This window comes from Chiloscyllium plagiosum, chromosome 10 (genome assembly GCF_004010195.1).
Source record: "Chiloscyllium plagiosum isolate BGI_BamShark_2017 chromosome 10, ASM401019v2, whole genome shotgun sequence".
NCBI classification, from domain to species: domain Eukaryota; kingdom Metazoa; phylum Chordata; class Chondrichthyes; order Orectolobiformes; family Hemiscylliidae; genus Chiloscyllium; species Chiloscyllium plagiosum.
In genome coordinates, this window is record NC_057719.1 from 47,865,748 (window position 1) to 47,878,486 (window position 12,739).

A 12,739-nucleotide genomic window follows, 5' to 3' on the forward strand; every position below is an offset into this window, starting at 1 on the left:
TCCAGGGAACAGGAGAATCGACGTTTCGGGCATAAGCCCTTCTTCAGGAATGAGGAAGGTTTGTCCAGCAGGCTAAGATAAAAGGTAGGGAGGAGGGGCTTGGGGGAGGGGCGTCGGAAATGTGATAGGTGGAAAGAGGTCAAGGTGAGGGTGATAGGTCAGACTGGGGTGGGGGCGGAGAGGTCAGGAAGAACCTGACCTCTTCTTCCTGACCTCTCCGCCCCCACCCCCGTCTGACCTATCACCCTCACCTTGACCTCTTTCCACCTATCACATTTCCGACGCCCCTCCCCCAAGTCCCTCCTCCCTACCTTTTATCTTAGCCTGCTGGACAAACTTTCCCCATTCCTGAAGAAGGGCTTATGCCCGAAACGTCGATTCTCCTGTTCCCTGGATGCTGCCTGACCTGCTGCGCTTTTCCAGCAACACATTTCCAGCATTTAAATACAAGTATGCTTGCATTGGAGGCAATACTGTGTAGGCTTACACAATTAGTCTCAAGGATGAGAAGGTTTGTTATGTTGAGAGGTAGAATAAATTGTATCTCTATTCTTTTGGACTTCAGAAGAATGAGGGATGGGTGGCATTAAAATATTTATGATAATAAAGATGCTTGAAGACATTGTTTTCTCTGGCTGTGAAATCCAAAACAAGAGAACACAGTTTCAAGATGAAGGGGCAGTCATTTAGAACTAAGGTGATAACTTTATTTCTGAACTTTAGAATTGGGAACTTGAATTCTCAATTGATTTTCAATTTTTAAACTTGAGAATCCTTGCAGTTTAATTTAGATAAACACGAGGGGTAGCATTTTGGGTAAGGCGAACCAGGGCAGGACTTATTCAGTTAATGGTAGGGCCCTGGGGAGTGGTGTTGAACGGAGACACATCTAGGGTGCAGGTTCATATATCCTTGAAAGTGGCATTGCAGGTAGACACTTGGTGAAGGTGGCACTTGGCATGCTTGCCTTCATTGGGCAGAGCATTGAGTATTGGGTTTGGGACATCCATATTATGGCTGTACAAGACATTGGTGAGGCCATCTTTGGAATACTGTGTACAACTCTAAGAAAGATGTTATTAAACTGGAAAAAGTGTGAAAAGATCTATAAGGGTTATACCAAGTGTGGAGGGTTTGAGTTATAAGGAGAAGTTGGATAAGCTAGGATTTTGTTCCTTAGATCATGGGAGTTTAAAGGGGGAACCTTTTTAGAGGTTTATAAAATGAGATAAGGTGAATAGCCCAGGTCTTTTCCCCAGGGTAAGGGAAGTCCAGAACTAGAGGTCCTAATTTTAAGGTGAGATGGTAAAGATTTAACAGGATCTGAGGGGCAACTTTTTCAAACACAGGGTGGTGTGTGTGTGATGGTGCTGTTCCTTTAACAGATTATGTTGTTCTTTGGTTTTTTTTCAATAGGGGTTGTAAAAGGCAGAGGTTCTCATTTGTCTGGGATTAGGGACTTCGCTAATGGTTAACAGATATTGCTTAAGAGAAAAGGCATTTAGAGTTTAAAACACTTGTACAATGAAAGGGAAGTGGCCACTTCTCCCAGTTCAGAGTTTTTTCTGGTTTGTTTTGCTTTTAGCAAGGTGTCTGTTCGAAGCTTCTGGGGAGAAAAACGTTCCCTAATTCAACAAATGTTCCTGGTGCTCTCGGATCTCTCCAATAAGAACCTGGGTTTGAATTTACCTTTATTGCCAAGGGCGTGTTTATGGGAATGTTGCAGGAAATTGGAACAGCATCATTGAGTTGCGATATAGTCCGTTGGGTTTTCAGATAGGTTGTTATTCTATAGGAGCAGGAGAATCAACGTTTCTGGCAAGAGCACTTCATCAGTAATGAGGCTTGTGAGCCGAGGGTGTGGAGAGATAAATGGGGGAGGGGTGTGGAGCTGGGGGGAAGGGAACTGAGAGTGCGATAGGTGGGGATAATGGTGATAGATGGAGAGGGTTTGTGGAGCAGATAGGTGGGAAGGAAGATTGACAGGTCATGAGGGTGGTGCTGAGGTGGAAGGTTAGAATTTGGTGGGCGGCACGGTGGCACAGTGGTTAGCACTGCTGCCTCACAGCACCAGAGACCCGGTTTCAATTCCCGCCTCAGGCGACTGACTGTGTGGAGTTTGCACGTTCTCCCCGTGTCTGCATGGGTTTCCTCCGGGTGCTCCGGTTTCCTCCCACAGTCACAAAGATGTGCAGGGTCAGGTGAATTGGCCATGCTAAATTGCCCGTAGTGTTAGGTAAGGGGTAAATGTAGAGGTATGGGTGGATTTCGCTTCGGCGGGTCGGTGTGGACTTGTTGGGCCGAAGGGCCTGTTTCCACACTGTAATGTAATGTAATCTAATTGGGATAAGCTGGGTGGAGGGAAAATGAGGAAACCGGTCAAATCCGCATTGCCGTGTGGTTGGAGGGTCCCAAGGCAGAAGATGAAGGACCCTGCAACCACACAGCGACCGCCTCATCTTCCACCTTGGGAGCCTCCAACCACACGACATCAATGTGGATTTCACCAGTTTCTTCAATTCCCCTCCTTACATCTTATCCCAGTTCCATTCTTCCAACTCGGCACTGCCCTCATGAACCATCCTACTGTCCGTCTTCCTTCCCATCTATCTGCTCCACCCTTCCCTGTGACCTTTCACCATTGCCCCCACCTCCATCTATTGCACTCTCAGCTATCTTCCCTCCCTCCCCATTTATGTCCCCAACCCTCGACTCTCGCCCCTCATTCCTGACGAAGGGCTCATGCCCAAACTGACAAATCTCCTGCTCCTCAGATGCTGCCTGAACTGCTATGCTTTTCTAGCACCCCACTCTCAACTCTGATCTCCAGCATCTGCAGTCCTCACTTTCTCCTAAGTTATTCTGTATGCTGTTGTCTTTTGTTGGTGTTTCATTTGGTAGTCATAGTCATGGAGATGTACAGCATAGAAACAGACCCTTCGGTCCAACTCGTCCATGCCGACCAGTAGTCTGTAAATAAATTCTGTTTTGTTTAACATTGAGTGGTTTGACCAGTGGAATCACTCCTGGAATATCCACTTTACATCTGCCTGGAACAACTAAAAATGTTCAGGTCTGGGCTACCTTCTGGCCTGGTCCATAACACATGTATGGAATGAGCTGCCAGAAAGAATGGTACAGGTAAGTACAACTATAACATTTAAAACACATTTGGACAGGTACATGAGCAGGAAAGGTTTAGAGGGAAATGGGCCAAATGCAGTTACAGAGGGACCTCGATTATCCGAATATCAGATTATCCAAAGGCGATCTCGAGGTCCCGATAGAAACATTACATCAAAGAGGTGTTTCAACACTGATTGCACCTTTTGTTTACACTGATTAACTCAGCTTACTGAAGTGCTGCCAAGAACAGACCTTGAAATCAACGGGAGCCCAGGCACTGTCTCCAAATGACTGACCTCCTGCCCTCCTTCCCTCTTTCTCTATCTCTCCCCCTACACCTTTCCCTGGAGTTCTATACAGGATTGAACCCTAAACCCCCCTTCTCCAGATAATCTCTCTCACATTGTCCTGTGTAGGACAAAGGTCGAACTTGTTAAAAAGTGTGAAGTGTGTGTTTGTGTCTGTGCATGCGCACACTGTTTGGAGACTTACCCCACAAAGGCAGCAGTCTTACTGCTGGTGTACAGTCCGGCTGTCCGGGAGGGGGAACGCTGGGTGGGGGTGAGGGTCAGACGGTGAGTGGGGGGGGCAGTGTTGGATGGGCATGGCGGGGTGGAGGCAAAGTTGGATGGGGTTTGGGGGGGGCAGGAGGCGGTGTTGGGGAGGTAGGGTGCAGTGTGCTGCTGCCTCATCTCTTAAACAGGGACCAGACCTTGCAGAAAACTCCAAGCCCCAGAGGAGAGGCATTGAGTCGATTAACTGAATAATCAATTATCTGAATGAAATGGTGCCTGCCATCTTGTTCGGATAATCAAGGTTCCTCTGTCAATGGGACTGGTTCAGTTTAGGATACCTGGTTGGCATGGTTGGACCAAAGGCCCTGTTTCCTGAATGAGCCATGTCTACTGAGAGCTGGTCCACCTAGGGATGAAGGTATTTTCAGTCACCACCTAGGATCGCATGGGAATTTGGGACTGTGGGTGGTATTGTGGGTTGGGGGGGTGGGGTCGTGCTGTTCGCATTACAAGAATGCAGTGATTAAGGGGAGAAAGTTGGGAGTCCATATTCAAGGTAATGTGTTCTCTTGTTATTTAAGCCATTATCACTGTACATCTTGGGAGACACTTGTGCCCAGAGTTAGGGAAGGCGGCATGTGGCTTCAGTTTCATTTACCACACTATTGGTTTAATTGTACTGTCAATAGTTGAGTTGGGTCTTTTACAAAAATATTGCGATAAGACCGGATTTTCTTTCTGCCAATTCAAGCTTTTAACATTCTAGAGTTAAATTTAATTTCAGTCAATCAAAAGGTTGGCCTACTACATTGTATAAGTAGGGTTGCAGCTCTGCTTTGGTATTGTCTGTTAAAGATTAGATTAGATTACATTACAGTGTGGAAACAGGCCCTTCGGCCCAACAAGTCCACACCGACCCGCCGAAGCGTACCCCACCCATACCCCTACATTTACCCTTTACCTAACACTACGGGCAATTTAGCATGGCCAATTCACATCTTTGTGACTTGTGGGAGGAGACCGGAGCACCCGGAGGAAACCCACGCAGACACTGGGAGAAGGTGCAAACTCCACACAGTCAGTCGTCTGAGGGGGGAATTGAACCCAGGTCTCTGGCGCTGTGAGGCAGCAGTGCTAACCACTGTGCCACCATGCCGCCCACAATGTTGACCACCAATTAAGGTATGTACAGTTTGTAAAGAAGCATAGAAGCGCACAGCATAGCAAGAGGCTCCATGAAAAACGCTTCCTGCAAGCTGAACAGCAATTGCAAAGTTCTTGTGCAGTTAACAAACTACCACCTTTTTAAGATACTCTGTGCGTCTGCTCAAAAAAAAATTATTTGTGGAGCTACGTACATGGATTCTGTTTTGAAATGCAAAATGGTTTCAGGGAAATTTTGTCCGTAGATGGTCTCCCAGAGACTTAGCATTATACAGTGTAGTAAACTGTATTCTGTAACCTTGTGGCATCATTTGTGATTATTATATGCAAGATAGTAAATCTCTTTATAGGTATTTTTATAAATAAAAAGCAGAAAGTTTTCATCTACACTGTACCCATTCTTTTGTTTTGTCCAGGTTGGTCACTATGCACCTTAAGCCATATCCAAAGCTTCAAAAGAAAGATGCATCTCTTGAATCAAGCCAAGAGACACTTGGAGGGCTTTGCTCAAGCCAACATGCAGCTGTAAGAGTTGAAAGATGCCAGTCCACCTATAACAAACAGTCATGTTGTAAATCCATTGCAGTTAGTACAGTGGCATCTCACATCAGCTTATGGTGTCCAAGACCTTTTGGTTTCATTTCTCAAAATAAAATGTGCAATATGAGGAATCCAGCTGAAAATCTTGAGTTTAAGGGAAGAAAGAAACATGTGGCTGAAAATCTTCTGCCTCCTTCAATTCATCAAGAAGAAGGGGAGGCACCACTGGATATCTGGGCAGTCATAAAGCCTGGGAACACAAAGGAGAAAATTGCTTTCTTTGCAGCACATCAATGCAATAACAGGACTGGATCCATGAAAATAAAAAGCAGCTGGGATACTGAGGTCACAACTGCGAAACGCAGAAGGAAATCTGCGGATCTCGAGAAAGTAAAAAATCAACCAATGAGAATAAAAGATAATGTGAAGGATGTTGACAGAAGGTGTTTACATGCTGCCCCCCCAACAACCAGTAACAGTGAGGAGAATTCATCTGTCAATAATGAGAAACAAAATGGAGATGGATTGTGTCATAGTAGCACTCTTTCTGTAGCAGAAATGGTGGCTTTTCTAGAACAAAGGGCAAATTCACTGCTCCCAGACTGTAGCAAAACATTTACAAATGCCAGTGCTAACATATCAGGTATTGCACATTCAAAGGGAGGGTCCTCCTCATCAGAATCAATTTCTGCTACAGGTCCCGAATTTGATATAAACCATAAAATGTCAACTGAAAATAATAAACTACAAGGTGAGTATGTCCGGGTTATAGAAGTTATAGCTAAGTTGGAATCAGAATGCTTGAAAAACCAACCTGACAGAAGTGGGGAGAACCTGTCCAGGAATAATAGTTTTCGGAGAGGGGTGGGGAGGGTTTTGCTGACTGGTCAACACCAATCAGAACAAAGCATCAAGAGTGCCGAAGCTTTTACGGCATCCACAGGGGTATCCAAAGCAGGCAATAGTATTGGAGAGAACAAAAAACATTACAGCCACATAAGCAGAAGCTGTACTAATCAATGCACTGAACCTCAGGAGGATGCCATGCATGTTCCATCTCCAGTTAGTAACATTTCAGGTGTTGTGTTGGATTTATCTAGCAAAGAGCTTTCATTAATCTGCAAAGAAACAGCATCGTTGCCAAACAATACTGGAGAAATTCTCGACGGTGATGTTGGGATACAAGAGGAGTTGTGTAAGCCCCCATCCCTATGTTGGGAAACTAACAAGTTTGTATCAAACTTTACTTTACCCAAGAATGTTAGGGGTGAGTATGCAAATGACTTTACTGTTGATGAGGAGCTGGTGGCCTGTAGGGTGAATGAGGAAACTGATTGCAAATCAGTAATTAGATCTAATTGGGAAGAGTCTAATCCTTGTGAGGAACCACTTCCTGGAGAATTATTTTTCACACTTGAACAGTCCCATGTGGAAAACTTAGATTCAAATGAAAATACTACTGAGGAACTCCAGGATGTTGCACAATGCAAGGTTGACTTTCTGACTGCTGAAAGGAAAAAATTTGACAAAAGTTGCTTAGAAGCAGGTCAGGGTGATTCTTGTATCTCTTTGAAAACCACTTGCCCTTCATTAACTGAACTCTTTCCGTTAAGAAGACAAGTATCTCATGAATTTCTAGAAATGCGTTTCAAAATCCAACAGCTTCTTGAACCTCGGCAGTACATGGCCTTTTTACCACACCACATTATGGTGAAGATATTTATGTTCCTCCCTACCAAAACCCTGGCATCTCTGAAATGCACATGCCATTATTTTAAGTTCATAATAGAAAACTATGATATTAGAGCAACAGATTCACGCTGGGTTTGTGACCCGCGATACAAGGATGATCCATGCAAGCAGTGTAAAAAGCATTACTCAAAAGGAGATGTATCACCATGTCGGTGGCATTCAAAACCCTATTACAAAGTTTTACCCTATGGGCGTTCATACTGGATGTGTTGTTGGCAAACAGAAAAAGATTCACCGGGCTGTAAAATTGGGCTTCATGATAATAATTGGGTGCAGTCCTGTAATCATATTCAACAAATATGTGAAAAAGCGAAAAAGAATGGAGATGGGATGTGATTTTTTTTTAAACTTGGTGGATTTGTTTTTTTCTGGCTAGAGACCTAGGAAAATTCCTGTTGGACGGTCTGTAGAGATTGGAATATTGTCAGTCCTGCACTGTTTACATTGTACAGTACGATCATATTGGCTTATATGAATCTGCATGTACAGAACTGCAGCACCTGTTAGCTGTGCAAGGTGTACAGTATTTGCTCTATCATGTGTTTGATCAATGATAGTATTGTACTGTTAATGTAGCTGGCACAGCAACAAATCACTACAATGCAGCTAGATCAATGTTGCAATTAGTCTGTTTTAAATATCGGTCTTTATTTTGAATAGTTTGTATATTCTATCTAAAATTACATTTAATGAAAATACAAAGTATTGGTGTGGGAATGAGCTCAAATGCATCTTAACAAAATTGGTCATTTAAGATATGGTTAGAATTCTAGTCAAATGTTGCAATACAATGTTGGGGCAAATACATGAAAAAATGTTGGCATTACAAAATTACAGGTTATGCAAAATGGCTTGAAATCTTTTTCTGTAATGTTGCTTGGATTCTCAGTTTTTATTTTTGCTGTTGGTGCTTTGGATTGAGTTGCAATGATTTTGGTGAACCCTTTTCTAGTCTTTAAAGAAATTATGTGAAAGTTTACATGCTTCTGTGTTTTGAAAATCTCATTCATGTAGTTGTGAAGTGTAAGGATATTCACTAAGTGCTTTCAACAAGATACTTTGCACTATGCGAAATATGATTTTTTCCCCCCCTTTTTGTACATCTTTTGGTTCTTGAAAGCACCTGTATTCATACTTTTGCTATTTAGTCAATAAATAGATACACTCCCTTTAATAGTCATCTAAAACCAGAAACAGTTGATACCTTAAGTGGAGGATTGCATATACCATTATCAGTTCAGTGACTCAAGTTTTGTAATTAAAATAAACCAGTTTCTGTGTTAAAATAAAATGCAATTCAAGTTTCAATCAAAAACAAAAGTCATATGCCATGGTAAATAGTGTTTTGATCCAACTGATATAAATTTGCCACATTTAAAGTTTTATTAATTGATGAGGACTAACAATCTATTTTAAACTTTCTGCAAAAAAACCCACAACACTCAAAATTGTGACTTAGAGTGGAAAAATGTGATCTCATCTCCAAAGACTATTCAGAACAGCCCATGTTCAAATCCAAGCAACATATAAAATTATTATGGTTTCATAATTACATGAACTGCAATGCTGAAGTATCATTTCAGGATCCTTGGTAGTTTTATATTTTGAATTCCAGTCAAAAGTTCTAATTCCTGTTTGACTTTAAAATGATTCATTTTAAGTCCTCCTCCTCCTTTGCACATCTCAAATAAAAAAAAAATTGTGAAATAATTATCTCATCTCTTTGGCACAGTCTGAATCAGTTGTGGACAATTTTACATGTGTGTGTATATGTGCACGCATATTTTTACTCATCTAACGTGATGTTTTCCTTCAAATGCCATCTCAGTTCATACCCTGGTGTGAGTTGTTGATTTTTCTCAACCTGGGGATAAATATTTTTAATTTTTACAATATTTTCCTCTTTAATTGCATTAATGAAAATGTTCAGCATTGTGAAACAGTGGTGAATTTTGAAGTTTACACAGGAAGCAGTGGGAACATTGAACAGGTTAGAAAGCATTTATGGAGAGAGAGAGGTAGGGATCTGATGAAAGATTGTCAGCCTGATAAATGAATTGTATATTTCTTTCTCTATGGATGCTACTTGGCTTGTTGAATTTTTTTTTCCAGATTTCCAGCATGTGGAGTATTTTACTCTGTTTAAAGCTGAAAAGAATTGTGCCTAGTTGCCCCATAATAAGAATGCTGCCTATTTTTCAAAACGTTCAATGTCTGTAACACTCCCAAATCTAGTTTGTAAAGATCTGATGCATTCATTTTTCTAAGTAAATCTTAAAGCACTTTTACTGCCTTTGCAAGTTTGGGGTACATGATTTGATTATGTATCTATACATCTGTTCTCAATTGTAGTCAAAACTAGGATTTCATTTTTGCATTAGTAGTCATGTTAACATGTACATTACTTTGAATTTTATTACTTATAGAAAGTATCCCATCAAATGCAATAAATCTGATACATGAGCATGTGTTTTTATTTAATTTTTGATTACCAGTGCACTTCATTTTCAGATGGTGCCTAAAATCATTCACCAGTTTGCTTGCTATGGTCTCTGCATAACCTGTAACTCTTTGTTTTGGAGTGTATTTTGCCTCAATCAAACTTCTTTGCAGCTTACTCCAAACACATGGACATTGAGTGTTCGATGTTGCAAGCATCTCTATTTACGTTACTTCAGCAGTTAAGATACGCAATTGTGCAGCTGCTGTTTGTGTGTCATGTACATTAACTTGCAATTTTCTATAAGCTTAAAAGAAGTTGTAACATGAATAAAATGGGACATTAATTAAAAAAAAATACTGGTTGTAAATGTTTGGTACCTAATATAGAAATACATTATATCCCCATTTATGGATTAGAACTTTTAAAGTAGCCTTTCTTTATTGTAAGCACTAATCAATATTATAATGGAAGCTGTATCAGACTCCAAATATTCTATTTGTTAATAAAGCCAAGTTTTGGGTTGATTATAATTTAATCAACTTTTCATCATAGAAATGACTTGATCTTGATTTTTGGCTGTAGTTTTTACAATTACACCAATACAGAAGACTCATTGTTAAGAATTTTGTTCTGGAATTAGCTCTTAGTTCAGAATTATGAGCCTTTGGTCACATATTTTGTTGTCCCCTTTTCTGTAATGTTCATATACTTTACATCACTGAGTATTTCTATCCATCATGCCCATATTGTCGCCTTTTCATTTTTTTAAGATAAAAGTGTCCACTGAATTCCAACTGAGTTTTTCAACAATAACTGAGTAACTCTTGTGTTGATTTGATGCACAACTGCACCATTTAATTCTCTAGAGTTTAGAAAGTTATGGGATGGGAGATCCAAGATGACGGCAATCCAGTAGGTCTACCCTTGTTGAGCTCTGCAGCATAACCCAGGCAATGTGGTGTATTTATTTTTTTTTAAAGCTATTGTAGCAAAAATTGGCAGTCTTAGATCCCCAGAATTGCTGTGTATTAGTTTTGCTGATCAGGGAAGATGACCAAAGGAAAAGGGCCGTGAGGATTGTAACAAGCAGGGCGCACCCCTGCAGCTACGGACATGCCCACAGCTGCAGTGTCTGCCTCAGTGAACGTTCCTATGGGTTTACCTGCGCAGCAGAGCCTGGTCTCCGAGTTTATGAAACTTTGATTCAGCAAAGAAGATCTGGACCAGGCTGGAACCATTCTCGCTCATGCTGCAGAACCATGAGCAGGAGATCCAGTGTCTCAGGCAGTGTGTGGTGGAGGTGGAGCAACAGACCGCAGCTTCAGAAAGCGTGGCAGAATCCTCGGCGGGTCAGGTTCAGGCCCGGGAAAGGCAGGTACGGGCCTTCGTGTAGCAGGTCGATGACCTCAAATTAAGGCATATGAACATCCGTCTGATTGTGCTGTCAGAACAGGAGGATGAAGGCCAACTAATCAGCTTTCTGGAGTAACTGCTCCCACAGTTCTTTTAGGCTGTAAGTTGAAGCGGGCTGGGTGCGAATCACTTAGGTCTGTTCCTAGTGTGACTCCAGCACGCAAGACAAGCAAATGGTGTTAGAAGCTTCTGGAGCACTAAGGAAGAATCCACAGGCCTTGATATACAAGGGATCAAAAATTGTTTTTCCAGGACTTTTCTGCGGCTGTGATCTGCAAGAGGAAGGCCTTTGGAGGTAAAGAAGAAGCTAAGGGACTTGAATATTCAGTACTCTGTTAGAGATCCGGCAGTGTATCTGAGGGTCTGTGTTTAATTTTGACTCCTCAGAAAAGGCAAAGAGCTTCCTGGACACATTTAAGATAGACTGGCTGGTTCAAGTAATACGGACAATAGTGCTTTCTTTGTTTTCTCTATGGTTTACCTGGTTTTGCTCTTTTAATATGTGGGGCTCTTTTTTTCTTTTCCCTTCCTTCTCCCCTTGCGTTGTATTTTTTTCTTCTATTATTTTACAGTGAAGATAACTGCATGATTAAGAAGTTCATATTCCTCAACCCATTCGATTGCTCAAATTTAACCATCAAATATTTAAGGAACAAATATTTGCCTTGATTTACTCAATGAATTCCCTAGCCAACAGCAGTCTAAATTAATTGGCCCAATGAAGCAAATAGTGGTAAAATACTTTGTCTCATCAGACTAGGACTAGTCTCTAAAATGTAAATCTGCACATGCCATAACTACATTAAGAAAAATGCATTGTTTTCAGTCACCAAACCCCACATGAAATTCAAAGTACCAGTTGCTACTGTATAAAGTGTACTACTTAAATTGGAGGACTAATAAAAGGTCAGTATGCCAGACTACCACTGTGCCCCTTTATCTGCTGGCTTGGTGGTGAGGTTGGGATTGGAGCAGAGGGAGTAGGGTTCACCTATCCACTCCACCCCCCCACCTGACCTATCACCTTCATCCCCTCCCCCACTGTACACTATGCTACTATGTGGGTGGCACAGTAGTTAGCACTGCTGCCTCACAGCGCTAGAGACCTGGGTTCAATTCCCACCTCGGGCAACTCTCTCTATGGAGTTTGCATATTCTCCCCGTGTTTGCGTGGGTTTGTTCCGGTTTCCTCCCACAGTCCAAAAATGTGCAGGTTAGATGAAATGGCTGTGCTAAATTGCCCGTAGTGTCAGGTGTCTGGGTGGGTTGCTCTTCTGAGGATCGGTGTGGACTTGTTGGGCCGAAGGGCCTGTTTCCACACTAAGTAATCTAATCTTTCTCCCCACCCCCACCCTTCTCTCACTTATCTCTCCACCCTTCAGGCTCTCTGCCTGTATTCCTGATGAAAGGCTTTTGCCCAAAACGTCGATTTTACTACTCCTCGGATGCTGCCTGAACTGCTGTGCTTTTCCAGCACCAGTCTCGTGAGCTGATCAGTCAGCTTAACCTTCAGGGTGGAGAAACTGTGAACCAAAAGATTCAAGACTTGGGTGAACAAATGAAAGGTAGCAAATTTTTTTTGAGCAAATACTGTTTGATTAATTGGTTAATGAAATAAATCTGTATAAAATAGCTGATGCATATTATGAAATTTCAATAGACTAGATGGAAAAATTAAAGTCCAATTTGATTAAAGTGACAATTTTATTGATTGAAACTTCTCCCTCAGCAAATTATCTTTTAAGACTGGACAGCAGATTAGTGTTGGAACCTAATTATGTTTGAA

The 12,739-nt window shown here is 41.8% G+C and overlaps 1 protein-coding gene across 4 annotated transcripts in view; it reads left to right on the forward strand.

The window, feature by feature from the left end:
* Positions 1-10,091, forward strand: part of LOC122553622 (F-box only protein 34-like) — a 46,094-nt gene extending 36,003 nt beyond the window's left edge. For all 4 annotated transcript variants that reach the window (XM_043697711.1, XM_043697714.1, XM_043697713.1 and 1 more), the window contains one exon: positions 5,222-10,091. In XM_043697711.1, coding sequence (XP_043553646.1) covers positions 5,232-7,433 — 2,202 coding nt within the window. In that variant the 5' untranslated portion in view covers positions 5,222-5,231 and the 3' untranslated portion in view covers positions 7,434-10,091. The remainder of the gene's footprint in view (positions 1-5,221) is intronic.
* Positions 10,092-12,739: the final 2,648 nt, after the last annotated feature.